General features: G+C 48.9%; 1 protein-coding gene across 2 annotated transcripts in view; it reads right to left on the minus strand.

The window, feature by feature from the left end:
- Bean1 (brain expressed associated with NEDD4 1) overlaps positions 1–19,778 on the minus strand; it is a 53,173-nt gene that overhangs the window by 29,161 nt on the left and 4,234 nt on the right. For both annotated transcript variants that reach the window (XM_076571610.1, XM_076571611.1), the window contains exon 2: positions 12,754–12,860. In XM_076571610.1, the coding sequence (XP_076427725.1) occupies positions 12,754–12,778 (25 nt within the window). In that variant the 5' untranslated portion in view covers positions 12,779–12,860. The remainder of the gene's footprint in view (positions 1–12,753; positions 12,861–19,778) is intronic.

The following is a 19,778-nucleotide window of genomic DNA, read 5'->3' on the forward strand; positions in this document are numbered from 1 at the left end:
TGCAACAGCCATCTAGAAGCTCAGTAAGGATATAAAGGCTTGAAGCACACTAGCAACCATAATCGATAGTTAAAGAACACTTTACCAACAGAAGATTGCAGTTCTAGCCAAGCACATGTGGAGCATGCTTCGGGGTGTGTGGGTCACAGCACAAGCAGCAACAAATTCAGAAAAACTGAAAGGTACAAAATGTATTCTTTGGCAATAGTGTAATTAAAGGGGACACTCACGGTATAAAGATACATGAAGAATGTCCCACCATCCCTTCCAACCCCTGTACACCTTTACACGTGGGGAGGAATTATAGCTCCCACAGTTGCTGTTCCTGCTGTCCAGACCTGGCACAGGACTCTGAGACATCTGAGTCTGGGACACATTAAAGGTGGTAGAGTTTTGTCTCCTTATCCATAAAGTTCCCCCAGTAACTACACACAGGTTAGCAGTATACTAAAGGTAATATATCATTAGTAGAAAGAGAACGAGGCCAGCTCAAGTTACAGAGCAAGATCAAAAGTCATGGGTTCAAATCTTGCCTCTGGTTAGTGGTAACCACTGAGTTCCTTGAGCCTCTCAACTTGTCTGTAAACTGGAGCAGTGTCCTCTGGCGTAAGCTAATCAGAACACATCGACTAATGGGATGCCTGGCTCACAACGACTGTTCAATGTATGGATTTAAACCTTAAAATCCCAAAGTTATTTCCTAGATGTAGATTTAAATGTGAATGGTTATCAGGCATGGTGGCACACACCATTAGTTATCCCAGCACTCAGGAAGCAGAGGCAGATGGATCTCTGAGTTCAAGGCCAGCCTGGTCTACAGAGTGAGTTCCAGGACAGCCAGGGCTACACAGTAAAACCCTGTCTCAAAACAACAACATCAACTGCAGCAAAAACAAACAAAAATAAATGTGAAGGGCAAAACTGTAACACCTGAAGAGGAAAGGATCCATGAATATCTTCATGACTTCAGATCCTTTATGTTCTAACCATTAAAAATGTACAACGGGCTGGGCGGTGGTGGTGCACACTTTTAATCCCAGCACTCCAGAGGCAGAGGCAGGCAGATCTCTGAGTTTGAGGCCAGCCTGGTTTACAAAGTGAGTTCCAGGACAGGTACCAGAACTACACAGAGAAACTCTGTCTTGAAAATAAAAAAAAAATTGTACAATGGGTCTGTTTTGAAGTAAAGGACTCTGATGGGTTTGGGCCACATGGAGGGGTAGGATGGCAAGGAGGTTGAAGGATTCCCCAGGGACTGAGATGTGAACAGGGTCAAGGTGGGCAGGGGTGCTGAGAAAAGACTTCTCCAATACATCCCATCATTAACAATGTGCCCCAGGACCTTGCAGAACACCTCTCTGAGCCGTTTGTCTGCTGGTTAACAGATCCCAGGACACACCACCATCCTCCCCCTCATTGTCATAGAATCATCCTTTTTCTATGATTAGCTTTTCACCCTAACAGGCTTGTTCTTTGCTGGATACCCAAGTGATTAGTCATGCCACCCATTACAGCTGCTCAATGTCATCTGGCACTAACAGCCGAACACATCTGGGAGGATGCAGGAAAACCAATTTCAAAACCTAGGCCTCATGTTCACTGAGACAGCCCAAGACAGCCTTTCTTCAAATGATAAGCAAAAAGCCCCACAGGAATCCCTTTCAGACGGAAATATGCGGTCCTCAGCCACAGCTGACAGGAAGTGTGTGCTGTTGACCCCAGTGTCTTTGGATGATGGCTCACAGGTAGCCTCTGGCACCTCCCACTACCTGTCTCTGTGTTGGCCGCGTGACTTTGGGACCCCACTCCTGCAGCTGAAAGGCACGTTCCTGGTTACTAACTTAAACTGGGAGACAGACCCTCACTTGGTTTTTATATGTCATTTACAGCAAAGCCAATGTCAAGTGGAAAAGAGGGAAGGTGCTGTGTGCCCCTTTGTTCCCAATGGGCTTTACCAACTTGCCATACCCCTGGCCTTGTGAGAAGACAATTGTGTACAGCTGGGCCTTTCATCTCTCAAATCCCAGTTTAGGAGCTAAGACAGAACACCTGACATGGGAACGACGGCTAAACATCTACTGAGCCAGGCCGGGAGCGTTAGTCTCCCCTTCCACTGAAGTCCGGTGTTTTTACTTAACATCCAGTGCCATTTATATTTTAGAAGAACTTAAGGACCACTTGCCAGGTTTCTGAAGATACAGATTCAGTTGTAAATTACGCACTGTCCGGGCCAGTGATCGTCACGTTGCTGTAGATAATTGGATTTTACGCTTGGCAAACAGGCCAGCGCGTCACTACTGCAGGTCTAATTGGTCATCTCACTCCTTCACAATGCCACTGTCCCCACGGTTGACGGTGTGCTGCCGACAACTATGCATGTGTAACAGCCACATGTCCTCTAATGTCTTCCAAATGTCAGGATCACTGTAAACACTTTAAAGTGCTGGGGATCCCTCTTTACCTGGAAAAGTGGGAAAATTCTGAAAAAGCTTACACTATTTCATGAAAGCTTTCTTCAATGTTATTACACATGTATTTGCTGAAATCTGAAATGTCAGTAACAATAGATAAAACCTCTTTCACAACATTGCTATGAAACTGAAAGTGCTCATCATGGCTTTCAAGTTTGTGAAATTTTATTCTTGGAATGGCAGTGATAAAATCCTCTGCTCCTAAGGAATACAAGAAGATCTTTCATAACCTCATGTTCAGTTAAATATGCATAAACTAAATAATTATGTACATGATATTAACCCATATTTCATGGATAAAAAAGTAGGCATGCTCTATTAATCCAAAGAGACCATGTTGAAAACCAGAGGCAATCCCCAGGCAGGAAGATCTTTGGAATAATATGTCCAGCCATGGAGTCATTCATAATATATAAAGAGTGCCTAGAAATCAGTAACAAAAGCACACCATGGAAAAATGGGCAAAAGACTCGAGAGGTCCTTTAACAAGAGCGTGTTCAAAGTACTAAGTCACTAGAAATTCAAATGAAAACCACCATGCACTGTCTCTGTTTCCCACTTGAATGGCTAAGATGAAACACTTTGACTACGTCCACTGTTGTCAGCATGTACAGTGGTCAGAAATCTCAGATTTGCTGGTGAGAGGCCAGGTTGGAATAGCCACTTTGGAAGTGTTTAGCTTTTACCTATGAAAGCTAAATACACGTATATCCTATTCCAAGCTCCCACTCCTAGGTGGGATGCCTTTTCCATATTTTCACTGGAACTGGGCAGTATAGCATGATGGTCATGGGCAGCTACTAAATACAAACTAATTAAAAATTTAAAGTACAGCTCTTTAGTTGCACTAGCCACATTCTGGATGCTCTGTGGCTACATGTGGCTTGGGATGTTTACACTGGACAATAAAGAGAGAGACCACTTTCATTGCTGAAGAATGTTCTCTTCAACATAACTGTGCTAGGATAACCACATCATGGCTATTCACTCATCATCTCAAACTGGAGAATACATGGATGCCATTAGAGTAGAACAGATAAGTTGCTTGGGGTATATTTACACCAAGGAATACTATATGATGGTGAGAATACATGATCGGCCTACAATTATACTCAATAAGGTAGGTAAAGTGTACGACACAATATTGAACGAAACTGTATAATCCCAATAAAGTTTGATGTATAGGCAACACTAATTTGTGGTCACCACTGGCACAAGATAGTGAGTGGAGAAGTGTGGTGGTATTGTGTTCCCCAAAATATTGTGTACCTTAATAAACTTACCTGGGGTCAGAGAACAGATAAGCCACTAGTTAGTCAGTGATAGCACACGCCTTTAATCCTAGCATTCCAGAGATAGAAATCCCTCTGGATCTCTGTGAGTTCAAGGCCACATTGGAAATAGCCAAGCATGGTGACACACGCCTTTAATCCCAGAAAGCCAGCCTTTAATCCCAGGGAGTGGTGGTAGAAAGCAGGAAGATATATAAGGCGTGAGGACCAGAAACTAGAGGCATTTTGGCTGGTTAAGCATTTGGCCTGGTTAAGCTTCAGGCTTTGGAGCAGTAGTTCGGCTGGGACCCATTCCGGATGAGGACTCAGAGGCCTCCAGTCTGAGGAGACAAGACCAGCTGAGGAACTGGTGAGGTGAGATAGCTGTGGCTTGTTCTGTCTCTCTGATCTACCAGCATGGACCCCAATAACTGGCCTCGGGTTTGATTTTATTAATAAGACTCTCTAAGATTCATGCTACAGAGAAGCCTATGAAGGAGTCCTGGGTGCAGGAAGACTGTGTTTCCCAGCAGGAGCATGCTCAGTATGTGAGAATTCTTTGAGCTGTACCCTGGTGATAGGGCATCTGTCTGCATGCACCTTCCAGTGAGTGAGTGCTGGCAAACCAGCTTTCATAGAAGGAAAGAAAGAAAGGAAAAGGTAAGAGAGAAGAGGGGAAGTGGGGAAGAAGAGAGAAGGGAGGAGGAAGGGAGGGATGATTGAAGAAAGAACAGGAAGGAAGGGAAGAGGAAAGTGTGAAGCAAGAAAAAGGAAAGAAAGGAAGACTGAAGGAAGGAAGAGTCTCAGATTTGTAGTTCGCCAATTTTCATGCTGTAACTACTCCCACCATGGTGATTTTTAAGCAACCAATATTTTAACCATTTGCTCATGAAAACCCTAAATGTTTTTAATTATTAGCTCTTGTTGGTTGACATTTCTGCTTAAAAAGAAAGAAAGAAAATCCCCCGAGACTGACCAGGGTAGGAGATTTTCAGTGTTCCTTCCAGATGTGGATACTCTGGTGCCCGAAGCTTGAAGTGGGATGAGAGCTGCTCCAGCCAGGAGTTGAAGGTAGGCTTCTCTGACTATCCCCAGTCTCTTAAGTGAGGATGGTGTGTGTGTGTGTGTGTTGGGGGTGGGTGAGGGTATAAGGGGTGGGGCAGGGACCTTGCTGTGACAACCTTTGTCCCTTGAAGCAGCTCTGCCACAGTCTCCCTTTCAAAGGCGTCCGGTCTTCTTTCCCTGGACTCAAGAGCTGGAGACTCTCTCCTTTCTCACTTTCGTGTGGCAGCTGCACTTCATGTGAGGGTGGGATACTGAAGTGGCGCCCGCTCACATGCTCTGTGACTCGATCTAGCGCCTGGTCTCCACTCAGTTTCCGCAAGTGTGTGAGAGGAGGTTGGGGCTGAGCTCCAGGAGGAGCAGGTCCTGCAGAGGACTTACATCTAGCCTACGTGACAGGGCTAAGGAAGCTGGTTTACATCTGGACGGGGCGGGAGTGGGGTGGACTCCTGATGACAGCCTGTCAAAATTGAAGGGCAGTCCCTGTGCTAAGCTGGGGCTGCTGGGAAGGGAGGGGGCAGTCTCAGGAGGACCCTGCAGGGAAGTCTGAGTGCAGGTCTGGCTATGACTATGGGATTAAGAATCAGGGGCAAATCAACCTTATTGAGCACACTGTGTGTTCACCAGACCCTCAGATCACATTGGAAACTGGGCCCAATTATCTCACTTCACAAGGGGCTAAGCAGAGGTTCAGATGAGTTAACTAGGTTTGCTCCAGTGTTGACTGAGCCTGGCTCTTTCAGACCTTCGTGCTGCCACTGCATCAGGACACACCTACTCCCACACCCTACCCTTCGACCCCTTCCTTCCTGCTGAGAACACATGCCATCCAGGGATGCAGGGCCAGGAGGCTAGATGGGGGCTAAGGGGTGAGAAGTGAGGGGTGAGAGGTGGGAGGTGGGAGCTGAGGGGTGACAGGAGGGGGCTGAGGGGTGAGAGGTGGGAGCTGAGGGGTGAGGAGTGGGGGCTGAGGGGTGTGGGGGGCACTGAGCAGGATGAGTTTCTCAAAACCTGCACAGGGAGGTGCCCTCAAGTTTCAAGGAGGAGGGGTGAGTTCAGAGAGCAGCCTCTAGAAGCCGAGGGTTTGGGGACTCAGAAGGAATGCAGGGCCTCTGGGCAGGTTGTTTCCCCCACCAGAACCTGCTGTCTTGTTTCTGAAGCAGACAGGCTGCTCATTTCTGTGGTGGTGGCACAGAGGATGACTATCCTCTCCTGAGCCCTGGGCACGGTTCCAGTGGAGGCAGAGCTGAGTGCCAGGGTGGCTAACTCATGGGAACCCTTGGCAGAGGATCAGCAGTGTGCTTACTCATCCCCTGGCTGGAGAGAATGCCATCCTCTCCACGAACATGGCTTTGGGTGCCAACTGGAGGGATCATACTTCTTTCGGCAAGACCACTGGATGTGGAAATCATCGTGCCCTCCACCAACGCAGTGCTCACTCTTGAGTTCCTTCTCTTCCTCACCTCCCCACACTTGTCCTGTCAGTGACCTCATCCAGCTCCTCAGCACTGAGCAGCACCCATACATTGACAGCTCCCCAATTTACAGCTCCAGCTCCAGACTCACCCCTGAACTCCAGGCTCATATGTCTAGCTGTCTGCCTGCATCTCCACCCTGGTGTCTACACAGCATCTCAGACACAGTGTGCCTTCAAGTCTGGCTCAGTCAGCTCGCCAGCTGTTCCAGGACTTCCCCCAGCTCAGCAAATGGCAGACCTGTCCTTCCACATGCTCAGCCCCAACACTGTCACTCATGAGCCCTTTCTTCCCATCCACTCTATATCCCAATGGCTTCCCTTTCCAGTCTATTCTCATCATTAACCTCTGTCTTAGGCCCTCACTACCTCTTAGGCTACTTCTTTGCCTCCCAACTTCCTCTCCTTTGGTCCCCCTCCAGCCTCTTCTGACTACCATGGTGATTAAAACTTTTCTCAGCTCATACTTCTCCAAACATTCCCAGGGAGCAAAAGGCAAAGTTTGACCATGGCCTCCAAGGCCCTGCATCATCTGGCTGATGTGGTAATTCTGGTACCTTCCCTATTTTCTTCAGGCCCACTGTCCTTCCTATGCTGGAACAAGCCATACCCGCTCCCATTTCTGAATTCCCCTATTCAGCGCTCTCTTCCACAAGACACCCACATGACTCGGTCTCCCCGAATCACTAACAATGTTTATAGTTGTTTGACAATTTTATGTGTATGGGTGTGTTTTGCCTGCATGTGTCTGTGCACCACATGCTTGTATGCCTGTGGAGGCCAGAAGAAGGCGTGGGATCCCTTGGAGTTGGAATTACAGTTGGTGGTCAACATGCCGGTGCAGGGAAATGAACTCGGGTCCTCTTTAAGAGCAGTAAGTGCTCGTAACCGCTAAGCTATCTCTCCAGCCCCAGCATCATCTTCTTAACTCATTCTTTACCTGCCACCCCATCCTGCTGTATTTGCTTCATACCATCCTGATACATTATAAATAAACACACACACTGTTTTTGCTCATGTGAGTATGTGCACATTTGTGCAGATGCCAGAGGTGAACCTGGCATCCTCTATTCCTTTCTAATTTTTTGAGGTGAGGTGTCTCATTCAACTTGGAGCTCATTGACTGGCTGGACAGCAAAGTCTGGGGATTTTCTTGTCTTTGCCTCCCCAGGGCTAGGATTACAAGCACATGCCACCACACCTAGCTTTATGTGGGGGAAAAAATGGGCTCTACCTTGTATGTTGATCCAGCCGTGGTTTAGCTAAAACTGAGACCTGATCACCCTAACTCCAGTCTGACCCCATCATCATCCAGCTGTAGCATCTTGACTAATTCTTTCACCTCTTTAAGCCTCGATTTCCCCATGTGTAGAATGGGCACATTAACCCTTCTTTGTAGAATTTTTTCAAGGAAGAGAGAAGGCCACAGGAAATATGGATCCTAAGGCTTTATAAGGGTTTTCCGAGCCACCTCTTTGGGTCCTCACAGCAGCCCTCTGACATGCATACTTTTATGAACTCCCACTTTATAGGTGAGGAAACTGAGACCCAGGGATAAACAACTGTCTAAAGTCACTTCCCCCTGGTGTTGCTGGAGAGCTTCTCTCCAGGTTCCCCAAGCCCCGCAGTCCCACAATCCACTTATAAAATAATCACTCAGACGCTTATATCACTTATAAACTGTATGGCTGTGGCAGGCTTCTTGTTAACTGTTCTTTTATCTTAAATTAACCCATTTCTATAAATCTATACCTTGCCACATGGCTGGTGGCTTACCAGCGTCTTCACATGCTGCTTGTCCTGGCAGTGGCTGCAGTGTCTCTCCCCTCAGCCTTCCGCTTCCCAGAATTCTCCTCTCTCCTTGTCCCACCTACTTCCTGCCTGGCAACCTACTTCCTCCTGGTCACTGGCCATCAGTGTTTTATTTATATAGAATGATATCCACAGCACCCTGGTGCCTTGCTTCATCAAGTGATGGACAAAGACTTGTGATCTTTGGGTAGTAACAGCAAGCATTTAGACTGACTCTGAGTTTACATCCAGGCTTGTTGGGAAAGAGTACCGTAATTGATTAGTGCTGTCTGCTCTGGATACAGAAATGGTGGATTGCTGAGTGTGCTCCCTTATCTTCCCTTCTTGCCCTCAAGTCCTTTCCTGTGTTGATAGTAGCAGAGGTAACTGTGACAACAATCAGAGCAAAGGACCACTGTCCTGTGAATGTCCCCCAAAGACCCATGATGCGCAGTGGTAAAACCCTGAAGAGGTGGGGCCTTCTTGCAGGAGGAAGTTAGGTCACCAGGGATACGCCCTTGAGGATATTGGGAATTCAAGTGTTTCTTTGCTGTCATGAGGCAAACAGGCTTCCTCTATCACATGCTTTTTTGCTATGATGTCCTGCCTCATCACAGGCTCCAAAGCATCACGACCAACTCACCATGAGCTGAAACCTCCGAATCATGAGCCAAATACCCCCCCCCCCCCGCCCCCGTCTTCCTTCTAAGTTAATAATCTCAGGCATTTTGTCACAGCAGCAGAAAGCTAACACACGGTCCAAATCCCCAATTTACTCCTAAAGCCACACCTTCTGTTTTCCCATCACCATCATTAAAGACATGACTAATACTGAGATAAGCAGAGGGACAGTTTCTTGAGCATCTTTTCAGAGCCTGATACCAAGCTTAAACGCTCCCTGTGGCCCCTCAAGTCTGAGCAGCAAACTGTAAGATTCCACCACATCTATTTCACAGATGAGCAAACTGAGGGTTTGGGAAGGTGAGTAGTTTGCCCTAGCTCACACAGCTGGCAAACATCAGTGCTAAGATGCTCGCATACGCCAACTCAACGTTGCCTCCACTCCGAGGGGGAAAGTCGGCCTAGGGGGCCTTTGCCAGGCTGTAGGTTCAGGCCAAGTCTTGGACAGCCATCACGAACTTGACAGTGGTGTGCCTACACGACTTCTCCATTGATTGGGGGGCACGTCTCCCCCTCCTTCATTTTGTTATTGCTACATGTTTAGTCTCCTGCCCCCCCCACAAAAAACCCTCCTCCTTCAGATCTGTCCCCAGAGGCCATAGGGAAGCAGTGTGCCCCCACCACACAGGGAGCTACATGGTGCTGCCATCTGCTAGATGACAATGAAGAGGATGTGTGGCATCTGTGCTTAGAGCCTGGGTCCCCAGGGAGTCCTGGAATGTTCTGCCCAGCAGGGGCCAGATGGAACCCATTCCCCCACCCCCAGCCTTCCTGAGGAACACCAGACCTCCTCCACACTCAGAGCTCCAGACAAGGCCTCAGCAGGCTGGGAAAGGCTCACAGACACGGCTTCAAGCAGAGGAACTCCCTTTCCTCTTCCAGCCACGTGGCCAGAAGGCTTCCAGGCTTCCCTGACAGGGTTTCCCTGTCTTCCTCTTTCTTATTCTCGCTGTCTTTCTGCCTCAGTCTTAACCTCCCAATGGGGCTGCTTTGGAGAGCTGCTGGTGGTGCCCCACGAAGGGCAGAGATGAGCCAACGTATCTGAAGATGGGGTTGGGAGGCAATAGACCTACAGTTCAGCCCTTTATGGCTGATGCCTGCCCAACTCCCAGAAGGCCAGAGAAGCATGCCACATCTCTAGTGTCCACAGGTGCTGGCAGATCTGTTTTCAGGGGTGGCTTAGCGCCATTTGGCTTGCCCACCTTGCCTTCTGCCCCAGGCAACCAAGAGCCGTCCACTCTCTGCAGACCTCACAAGCTCTGACTCTTGGATGGAGGTCTTTCTTTGGGAAACCTTTGGGCTTGGTTTTCCTTCTGTGGGTTGCATTTCTAAACCATAGGGGAGAAGGGTGCAGAGATGTAAACGGGAACAAACTGTCTCCTGCTTTGAATTTTCCAGGTTTCATGGCTGCAGCATCTCTGCACAACCTGGCAAGAAAATCGGGTGAGCTAAGAAAGGCATGGTGGTCTCTGCCAGGTTTCTCACTGCATAGAGCAGCTCTAGACTGGAAAAGAGGTGTTAAAAAGAAGGGGCATGTGGCCCCATATGGCCACTCCTGGGGTTCCTCATAAATATTTATTTTCTTTATTATTTTTAAGTTTTAAAAATTTGAGACAAAATCTCACTCTGTAGCCCAGGCTGGCCTCAAACTCACTCTGTAGCCCAGACTGGCCTTGAGCTAGCGATGATCCTCCCAAGTGCCAGGGTTACAGGTGTGCTCCACGTGCCTGGCCCCTGGTTTTTAAGCACCACCCCCAATACCTCCCAAGACCTGGGAGAAGCTGGGACAGGCAGCCTGGAAAATGCCAGCCCAGGGGCCGCAGCCAGAAGCAGAGCAGCAGAGTGAGGATGAATCTGACTGTGCAGAACAAGAAGAGGGGCTGTTGCTAAGCCCCAGGGAAAGGCACAATTTCCCCCCTCCACTGTCAAAGGAGCCATGACAGACAGGATGGGCAAACAGAGTGGCTGGAAGAACCTAGGAGGGGTCAGGAGTCAAGATAGTGGAAGCCAACAACAAAGTCAGATACAATTGAGCTTTGGAAACAGTGGACAGGACTCAGCAAATGCAAATGGGTGGGGTATGGGTCTAGGCAAGGAGACGGATGCTGTGGTGAAGTAAACGAGTGTGCAGGGTGAGGGGGAGAGATGGCGCAATTCTCGGGTGACTTTGAAGAAAAGGAAAAAGTTGATTGGGTAATGGGAGGCAAAGAGGCTCCCTGGAGCCCCACAGTATTCCAAGCTCTTGGAGGCCTAGGGGCTCAGACACCCCTTTATCTCAGAGGCAGGGCTGTGTGGCCCAGATAGGCTAGGGGAGCTTTGAGACTTTCCATTCCCCATAGCTGCCTGCAGCTCCTCACCCACAGTGCTTGAATATGGAACTATTCATACAACATGCACTTATTAGGTGCCTACCGTATGCTAGGCATTAGGCCTGTCAGGTAGCAGGTGGGAGAAGTGGACCGGAAACATTCACGCACTGCTTTCTCGTGCCCTATAATATCTGTGACTATAACCTTGAGTCCTCAGGAGGAGGAGGGGGAGCTGTTTGGAGGCCATGGCCTCTATTAGCACAAAAATCTAGGCTCTCAAGTTCTAGAAAGCCTGCCACACTCAGTATTCCTAGCCTCCTTCTTCCCCAGTTCCCTGGTCACACCAGTAGAGAGGGGGTAAGAACACAGCTGTATTAGTCCTCTGCAGGACAGGTATCCCCAGGCCTTGAAGAGCAGCTGGCCTGGGACAGGAGCTTTCATTTCCGGATTCTGTCCCAGCAGTGATAACAGTGATCTGGAGGGTCTGTGTTTGTGACCTCCATAAGAAATAGTCACATTGACCCTTTCCCTCCCCTTGCCTCCCCTCGGTGGCCAGTATCTGGCTGAGCTTCACCACATCTAGTTATACTTTTGGCAGATGAACCTGCAGCCAGCCTCTACCCCGCAACCAACGTAAGTGGTGAGGACCCTGCCCAGACTCTGACTGAATCCACCTGCATGGGACATGCAGGCTCCTCCCCTCTCCTCCACTGGCATTCCCTCAATATTCTAGGTGTTAGCTTCTGGGGCTGTGACTATGTGAGAGAGATGTGCTCAGCCCAGGACAGCACAGACTAGTGGTAGAAACATAAGCAGACCTTAGTGACAGGTGAGGTGTGGGTCATCCAGTGAGTGTGGACACCAAGGCATCAGGCGGTAGACTTCTGATGTCATCTCAACACACAGCCATGACTTCTCAACAGAGGATAGGCAGTTAGGCATGCCCCCCAAACTATAAGTGATGCCAGTTTGGGGAGCTCAGGGGTATAATGCGGGAAAGCAGGTTCTGCTGTGGAGCCATGAAAGTTGCCTGAGAGGGTGGAACCAACTCGTAGAGTCTAGGGAGGCTGTTGTCTTGCGTTCCAAGAGGGCATCTGGCTAGTCTACCCATGGACTCCTCACATTGGGGCATCACGAGAAGACTCTTGAATGCAAAACCATGCATTTTCTTCAGTCAGTGGGGGCTTTCTGGTGAGAGCTATGGGATGAATTTCCTTAGGGCAGTCTGCCCCAAAGAACTGTTCTGTAGGACCCAAATTCATGAAGCATTGTTTGTGAGTAGTTAAGTGTAGGAAGAACTTAAGGCTTTTGTTTCCCACAGAAACCACACACAAAAGACCCTGAAAAGGCTGTCAGGGGCAAAAACTACTAACATGTCTCACCCAACACTTCCCACAGTTACTTGGCCATGGCATTGAGGGTGGGGGAGAATGCATCACTATGTTTCAGAGGAAACTTGATCCACATTTTGGGAACAGGACAAAATGTGACTTTCAGTTTCCAAGGAGCCCACTATAGATGTCGGGATGGCCTGTGTTTCCCCTCCACACCCCAACCCCCAAGTCTCTCCACCCTAGCCCTGGTCAGACTCCTCTCAGTGCCTTGGCCAAACATCCCAGTGCCATCCTTACAACTCCACCCTCTAGTTCTGCAGTAGCTAGACCCCGGCAGTGATGGATAAGGGAGAGACTTACAGGGGCAAGGGCGTTTGAAGGACATGTAATCCTTGGAGCAGAACAGCGGAGCCAGCCTGCCCACGAGCACAGCTCTGACTTCTTAAGGGGACAGCCCCTCCACTCACCTGTGGAGACACAAACAGGCAGGAGATGGGACACCTATAGCACCCACCATCTCTACAGGTCGTGTGTTTACATCATCACTTGAACCATCACTTGGTGGGGTGGGACTTGTGAACATGCTCCTAGTCTGGGATCCCTGGGCTCTAAGGTATGGGGTGTGGGTACAGGGGTAGGGTGAGTGGGTGTTGGGGTCACAGTGATGTTTGGAGGGTGGATCTCTCTTTTGGGTGGACCCTGGAGTGGGAGTGTGATGCCATGGAGTTCTACTGTGGAAGACTCACTGTTCCCGCATCCTCCATAGACTGTAGTATCCTGAGTGCCTTAGGGCAGTCAGGGCTGGAAGGAGCCTTAAAGACTGGTTCACAGTCCTCACTTCATAGGGCAAAACACCCAGAGGTGAGAGAAGCCTTCTCCAGGCTTTGTGGCTGGCTTTGGGAGGCTGTTCCCTGACCCCCAGCTCAAACTGTATTATGGTTTCCCTCCAAGAGTGCTCTTTTCCTCCTCATTTTGTACATAAGGAAACTGAGGCTCAGAGAAGTCTTGTAGCCTGGCCAAGGTCACACAGTGCCCACAGGCTGGGGGTGAGACTCCAGATCTGTTTCTCTCTCATTCTCCCAGCAGTCAGCACATCCCTTTGGGAGGTGCCTAACATATTAGGTCTCCAATTTAGAAATAAAAGCCAGTAGAAGGAAAATGCCTCTTCCCTACCCCAATATGTCTCCATATGAACTCTGTGTGACACCTGAATTTCCAGTGTAGCTGGGCTATGCCCGGTTACCTCCTTTACATCTCCAGAGCAACATCGTCTCATGCCACTAAAGATCTGAACCCAGTCAGTCCCTCCTTGTGTGTTCCCAAAGGACACAGTGTGGGCTTTTACTTCTTGTCAAGAGGCACATTTGACTTCAGAGACTAAAATTCACTTTAAGAATTTTATTATTATTTTATGTGGATGGGCATTCTGCGGGCCCATATGTCTGTGTCCACTTGTGAGCCTGCTGCTCTTAGAGGCCAGGAGAAGACTTTGAGTCCCCTGGAAGGAGAGTTGCAGACAGCTGTCAGCCACCATACAGGCACTGGGAACTGAATCTGCGACCTCTGAAAGAGCAGCCAGGGCTATTAACTTCTGAGCCATCTCTCCAGCCCCCCAAAATGCACTTTTGGGGGTGACTGAGTAGGACCATGGGTGTTGAGTCCAGGGGAAACAGCCTGCCCCTTCCCCCAGTCTCAGAGGCCACTAGCCTCCCTGACGCTGGGGTCACACACCATGTGGCCGGAAGTTACCTGTGGGAGTCACACCCAGAGGTTCTCAGCCTCATCTCACTTAAGAGCCCCTTTCCACGGGTGTTTTCTGTTCCAAACAGGCACAGAGTTTGGACGGAACCCATTGGCTGAGCATACTGCGTGGAAACACTAGCATTTCTGTTTAGTAAGTGAACAAGGGAGCTGTCTGTGGGTTGCCTTGCTCTTCTCCCTGATCCCTTAATACTAAAGTCACTCTGGCCAAAGCGCTTCACCTCCCTGAACCTCATATCCTTCCTGGGAAAGTGGGGATAAGCTTGGAACAAGCTTCAGGAGGACCTGGCATGTGTGACAGATCTCCTGGTGCTCTCTTTGTTCTCTGTGGAGTCAGGAGGAATGCAGCTCATCTGGGGACACCTCTGTAAGCAGTGACTTGCCACTCACCTCTCAACACTATTCAGCTTTCCCAGTGTGAGCCTAGGCTGGCCTGACATCCACTCTTGGTCTCCATAGAAACCAAGGGAGAGTTTTGACCTAGGGAGGGAGGGTAGGAGGTGAGCTCTCAGGCTGCTAAGAGAACCAATTTACACACCAGAAGATTAGAGAAGAACTTTAACGCCTGTGACCTTTGCTTTCAAAGATTACACGTGAGGAGAACTGATGTCTGCATTCCCGTTTGTGGATGTACAGAGGGTACTATGTCTGTGTGTACATACACACATGTATATGTAAAGGAGGGCATGTGAGTGAGCTCACAACTCATACATGTGTATGTTAAGGAGGGCACATGAGTGAGTTGACAACTCATCCTATTGCTTCAGAGAGATGTGTGTGTGTGTGTGTGTGTGTGTGTGTGTGTGTGTGTTTGTGTGTGTGTACATATGTGCACACATACATGCTTGTGCATGCCTGTACGTGTGTGAAGGCCAGAGGAAGACACCAGGTGTCCTGTTCTGGCATTCATTCTCTACCCCGTTCCCTTTAAACACAGTCTCTCACTGAACCTGGAGCCAGCAAGCCCCAGAGATCCCGTCTTTATCCCCACCCCAGCTTTGGGGTTTGGGGTTATAAGCATACATGGCCACGCCTGGCTTTTTTTTTTTTTTTTTTTTTTTTTTTTATGCAGGTGCTGGGGTCCTAAGTCAGGTCCTCATGCTTACAGAGAAAGCCTCTTATCCACTGAGCCATTTCTCCAGTCCTTGAAGAAATCTCTTTTAAAGACAAAATGGATGTGTCAGTCCCTTGCTCAGACCCTTTCCACAGCTCCCCTACACCTTTACTCACTCCAGCATCCACAGCCCTGGGGTCTTCCTAACTCTCCAGTGCACTGGCAAAATGCAGGCGTTTAATAAGTGCATGCTGAAGGTACTTCCTGAAGCGCTGCTCCTGGGGACACCAGATGCCATGGAGAAGTGCAGATCATCTTCTCTTGAGGGGCTTCCCTCAGGGTGCCGCCTCTCTGGGAGGACTCTCTGGAGCCACCATTTCCTCTCACTGACCCTGGAGACTCTGAGGTGAAGGCTGATGATTCTCAGAGTATGGGGAGGATGCATGTCTCACAGTCCAGGGCCTGAGAACTCCTGTATTACATGTGGTCAACAGCTCAAGTAGACAGTCCTATGTAGGAGACTTTGGGGACACGTGGCTCTATACATGTGGTTCACATTAGCCGAACACTTGTTAAGTGCCACCTAGAGTCACCTGCCCTATTGGGACAGGACCTTAGGGAAGAGGACTATCATTTCAATTGTGCAGATGAGCAAACAGAGGCTTGAGGTGGTTTCTTGCTCAAGGTCACAGACAAGAGCTCAAGGAAGAACTGTGTACACAGGGACCCTGCCACTCCTGGTACCCCTCACTTACTACCTGTGGCATCCCTGGAGATCTGTGGCCCTTGGTGTTCTGGTTAGCTCACGGTCAGGCTACAGTGAGTCTCTTGGACTTTGGGGCTGTTTTCTCTCCCTGGCATACTGCTCTTGGCCCATCTCCTTGGAGAACTTCCATGGTACCATCAAATCCCAGCTTTCAAGATCTCTTTGTGAGGCTTCCTTGACTGCTGGTGACAGATCAGTAACAATGGGGGTGCTTCCCCAGCATGTGGACATCCTTGACACCAACTCTAAATGATCTTTTTTTTTTAAAAAAAGAATTATTTATTTATTTATTATATATACAGAAGAGGGCACCAGATCTCATTACAGATGGTTGTGAGCCACCATGTGGGTGCTGGGAATTGAACTCAGGACCTCTGGAAGAACAGTCGGTGCTCTTACCCTCTGAGCCATCTCTCCAGCCCAACTCTAAATGATCTTAAACACAGAGCATCTTGGGAACATGGAAGGTCAGCATGGTCTGTACACACTAGCTTGGGGCTCAGTTTAAAGAACATTTTCAAAAGTATCTGGAATGTTGGGATAAGCCAACCTATGCCTGATACTAACATATGGTACTACGTAGAGACAGCCTTCAAGTGATGCTCCACGTGCCAAGAGGCAGGCCTTCTCTGTACAGAGTCCATCATCTCCATATATCCTGTTGCCTATTGTGACACTGATGTTTGTCACAGCCAGGGCCACCATTCTCTGCACCATGGACCACAGCTAACACTTTACACATGGCCTCTGGCTGCACTTTCCCAGCACCCATCCCATCCAGGCTTGCAAGGGGTCCCCTCAGATCCTTGGCAACATAAGGAATAGCTTTTCTTATCATATGAAATTTTCTTTTCTTGTTTCTCTTATTATTTTTTTTAAGGCCACATCTCCTATGTAGCCCATGCTGGCCTTGAACTCAAGACCCTCCTGCTTCAGCCTTTTGAACACTGGGTTACAGATGTGTGCCACTGCACCTAGGGCCCCATGCATGATAGGCAAACACTCTTTTCCTGACCCATATCCCTAGCCTTCAAGAGGGGTTCTTTGGACTCTAAAGAAGCAGCAAGATGTTCAACCTCCCAGTCTATTTTCTCCTCCCTCTGCCCACTAGAGAATCTCCAAGTGACCCACGGGAAAACCACTGCCTGGTGCATCAGACATTCTGTTTGGGCAAAACTCTGTTGTAGTCCTCAGGAGAAAGGGGCTGGATGCATGGTGTCCGTGTGAACTAGTACCCACCCGGGTCCCTGCATGTGAACAGAGCCGTGGCATAGTGATGGAAGCCGCTGAACAAGCCTGGCTCAGGTGGCCGAGACCATGGTTTTCAGTCTGTAGGGAGCGCACCCCACCTGTCCTGGAGAGCGTGGGCCCATTCGAGGTCACCATTACCCTGCCCGCCTCTCTCTCTGAGCCCAGCATCAGACACTCAGCTTTTTCCTGCTGTGACTCATCTCTGACTGGATTGTCTGGCTGGGAATGCAAGAGAGGGTGGGCGGGCGGCACTCCAGGCTTTGAAGTGGCTGAATGGTGTGTGGCTAGACCACGTCATTTGTACATCCCTTTATGTTCCTGCTCCTGGCATACCTCCACTCTGGGCTTGTGGGACACTCAGACCCGGATAAAGGAGGGCGTGGGATCTACTGGGGAGTACTTCCAGGGGAGACGCAGAACCAAGACTGCAGCTGGACCCAGGAGCCAGCTGCCTCACGGAAGAGGACAGTGGACAAGGAAAGGCTTTGGGAATGGGCTGGAGCTCTCGCCATGTCATCGAGGCCAGGTGACATACTGGGCCACTGCTGTCCCATGCTGACAGCTTTCCAAGCTTTAGAGCTGACAGAAAGGGGCCTGGCAAGGGGGTGAGCCACCTTGCCCAAAGAGGGCTCCTAGGAAGATTCATAGCCGGACAGCCACTGTTTCCCAAAGACCTCTCTGGGCTTAGGGTGACCCTGAACAACAGGCGATGGGTGAGAGGCCTCTCACTGGTTCCGTGTGTACCAGGTCTTGAGAGTTGCAGATGGAGTCAATCTTGGACCGGCTGTGTCTACCCACACACACCTCTCCGGCTACAGGTGGTCATGTATGTTAGATGATAGGGGAGACAGGACAGAGGCAGGTGTGCAGGTATAGATAAAGCAGCTACAGTGGGCTTTGGGAGGAGGGTGATAGGTGAGCAGAGGTAAGAGACAGTCAGCCAGCTGGGTGGGTCCCTGCGGGAGGGGGAGATTCCAGTTAAGCGGAGCAGAGGGCTCCAATGCCCTGGGTGGGAAAGTGCGGTGGTGAGTTTGACAGACACTGGCCCTGAGATAAGAGGGTGAGAACGGGGAGTGGTGATCAGGGTTCTGAGTCTGCTCAGGTACAGAGGAGAGAACTGCAGAGTGTAGGTGTTAAGTGCCATCACTAACCTAGCACCCAGCCTGGCTCCCAGAAAGTGCACAGTGACTACGGAGTGAATGAATGACGTCACTCAGAGCAGGAAGGAAGTGAGAAATTTTCCTGGACTTGGTTAGATGCTCTGCTCTTGTAAGAGCGCTATCCACCGTACCCAGCAGGTCTGACACCAGCAACAGAACTCTATACTGTCACAGGAAAGGACCCAGCTGGGGACTTCCTCAATGGGGAGGTTCAGGCCTCCATAAGTGCTGCTACATCCCACACTATTTATCCTGTGGTTAAAGGCAGGAGAATGAACTCAGCAGTGGTGGGAGGGAGAGTGGGGGAGGACAATGGCCACAGAGGTGGGCAAGAGGCCTTGAAGCTTGCTGGCAGGTGCTCGAGTTCTAATGTTATAAGAGACAGGGTATGTGAGCACCTCTGATTCTCTGGGCAACATCTGGCCACATGTGTGCTGTACTGGATTGGTCAAGATCTGTCTGGAGGTTTTTGGATCTCTACTTGCCCTAATTTACCAGAATTGTGTTCCTCTATAGCAATGATTCTCAACCTTCCTAATGCTGGAACCCGTTAATATACCTCATGTTGTGGTGACTCTCAACCATAAAATTATTTTCATTGATACTTCATAACTGTTATTTTGCTACTGTTATGAATCATAATGTAAATAGTTTTTGGAGACACAGGTTTGGCAAGGGGGTCATGATCCACAGGTTGAGAACCACCATTCTACAGGGTCAAATCCCACCACTGTGGCCAAGACATAGAGGTCTGATGTCCTGTGCAACTTCATGAGCTTGGCCATCTGCAAGCTGGCCTGGTCCTGCCCAAGAGTACACTGAAGCCTAACTCAGGGCTCGGTGACATCAGAAGAGACCCAGGCAGGTGTTAATTATAGCAATAAAATATGACATAATCCCAATGTGGCCACCAATAGGAGAGGACAGACTGAACAAATTATGGCATGCAGTTATAGTGGAATATTATGTAGCCATAAAATCATGTTTTTCAAAAATTTTAATAACATATATACTCTCAGTATAATGTTAAATGTAAAAAGAATCCTGATTATTTTAGAAAAAATAAACAGGTTATAGAACTGTGCATGATCCTTATTTTGTAGAAGAAAATCCCAGTGGAAACATTCATACACAGCAAAAGATTAGGACGGAAATAGAATACACTGGAGGGATTAAGGAGAGTTTTTCATGTATTTTATATTTTTTATGGTATCCGAAATTTTCTACAGTGAAACATATTGATTTTATAATCTGAAAGATCATCAAAATGATTCAGAAAAGAACCTCTTGTGGTAGAAAGTAACTGGATAAAAATTCAAGGCCAGTTCATTGAAAAAGGCTAAAGCTAATTTGCCTTTGAACTTTTCTTTTATTACTGAGAAGTTGGTTTTTT

The sequence above is a fragment of the Peromyscus maniculatus genome, chromosome 5 (assembly GCF_049852395.1).
Source record: "Peromyscus maniculatus bairdii isolate BWxNUB_F1_BW_parent chromosome 5, HU_Pman_BW_mat_3.1, whole genome shotgun sequence".
Classification (NCBI taxonomy): Eukaryota; Metazoa; Chordata; class Mammalia; order Rodentia; family Cricetidae; genus Peromyscus; species Peromyscus maniculatus.